A 1,944-nucleotide genomic window follows, 5' to 3' on the forward strand; every position below is an offset into this window, starting at 1 on the left:
AACGCGGACGCAAGATGACGTTTCACCGATACGCATTCGCAATTCGGCGACACGCGACGATTTGATTCAACTCTATTTTCTGCGTTTGCGGCAACTGCGTCAATCAATCATAGAAAAACAAAGAATAACGGGACGAATTTTTTTTTTATTTCTGTATGAATGTTTACAATCGTCGGTCTTAGTTTCGATTCTTCGTCCCGAAAAAAAGTAAGTTGCATTTGATATTTACTGTCATTACTGAAAATCCATGTAATCTAAACACAGATTTTCAGTAATTAGAGTAAATATTAGAACGTAGCTGCGATCGCGGATTGTGATAAAAAATGCAGAACACATCTCTATATTGGACCTCAGAAAGAACAAAAGAATTAATTGCAATTGTGAGAAGTAATATGGGATTATATGCTAAGGGTTCACGTATGTTTAAAGATAAAAAAGCAAAAGAATTAACTTGGCAATCTATTGGTGCCATGTTAGATCCCCCTTGTACAGGTAAAAATTTTCTAATTTAATCTCTTTTAATGCAAATATATTTGTTATTGTAATGAACACATTACTAATTATTAACTACACATTATTAATTTTGTTTTCTGATACAACTTCAATAAATTTTAATTTTAATTTTAACAATAAATATAGATTTATATTATTTTGGCATTTTAATTTTTACAATAACCTCAATTTACTTTTATTTAGGAGACATGGTTGCAAAACGATTTAAACATTTAAGAGACACATTTCAAAAAGAAAGAAAGAAAATTCATTTAACTATGCCTGCATCAGGAGCAGGTGCTAAAGATGAACAATATCAATCAATATGGGAATATTATAATGATTTATTGTTCCTTGCAGAACACGTTACTAGCAGAACGTACGCATGTTATATTAAAAGATAATTTAAAAAATAATAATAATAAATGTAAACAATACTAAAAAAATTATAATAATAAAAAATAAAAAATAATAATAAATATAAACAATAATAAAAAATTATAATAATAAAAAATATAAACAATAAAAAAATAATAAATATAAATAATATAGCATATTTAAATTTTCTAAAATATACGCCCAAGGATCACTGATCAAGATTGAAATTAAAGTTTAAATTTAAGTTTAAATTTATGTACAAGTTAATTGTTTAATTTATTAAAGTTTAAATTTAAAGTTAATTGTTTAAATAAATGTGTATTTAATTTTATTTATTTAATTAATTAATTTATTTATTTATTTTATTTTATTTATTTAATTAATTAATTTATTTTATTTATTTATTTAATTTGTGTATTTAAATTTATGTATAAGTCAAATAAAGAAGTTTTACTATTTATTTAAAAAATATATATTTTGTTAAACATGGAACGTAAAATAAAGCTGTTCTTTTAATACATATATTATCATATTATTCTGGATTATTCACAAGTAATCCTTTGAATGCACATCTAAATTGCCAAGGAGCTCCTTCTTCACCTAATGGAAATACAAAGTAATCTCGTAATGTATTTCTCTGCTGAACAGCATTTCTACGGGCATTATTAGTAGTGCTCGGAAACCGGGTACCCGGGTACTCGCCCGCCCGCCCGTCATTCGCTGCACACGGGTGAGAACCGATTCCTCGGGTACCCGTGTCATACGGGTACCCGTATCAGGCGGGTACTCGTATCTCACACGGGTACCCGTATCTCACACGGGTACCCGTATCACGCGAGTACCCGTATCACGCGGATACCCGTATCACACGGGTACTAATGCATATCATGCGGGTACTAATATAAAGTGAGTATTCGTATCATACGAACTCACTTTATATTAGTACCCGCATTACACGAGTATTCGCATCAGACGGCGAATGAATCACATTAAATAATTTAACTTATCCAAATAAAAACATTCGATAAAAATTATTCAAAATTTATCAAATATTTAAAATAACCTTTACTCTGA

At 28.7% G+C, this 1,944-nt stretch overlaps 1 protein-coding gene across 1 annotated transcript in view; it reads left to right on the forward strand.

The window, feature by feature from the left end:
* Positions 1–1,780, forward strand: part of LOC105450519 — an 18,926-nt gene extending 17,146 nt beyond the window's left edge. Inside the window, exons 5-7 of the mRNA XM_011690404.1 lie at positions 411–492; positions 697–871; positions 1,519–1,780. Coding sequence (XP_011688706.1) covers positions 411–492; positions 697–871; positions 1,519–1,780 — 519 coding nt within the window. The remainder of the gene's footprint in view (positions 1–410; positions 493–696; positions 872–1,518) is intronic.
* Positions 1,781–1,944: the final 164 nt, after the last annotated feature.

The sequence above is a fragment of the Wasmannia auropunctata genome, unplaced genomic scaffold (genome assembly GCF_000956235.1).
Source record: "Wasmannia auropunctata unplaced genomic scaffold, wasmannia.A_1.0 LD336111.1, whole genome shotgun sequence".
NCBI classification, from domain to species: domain Eukaryota; kingdom Metazoa; phylum Arthropoda; class Insecta; order Hymenoptera; family Formicidae; genus Wasmannia; species Wasmannia auropunctata.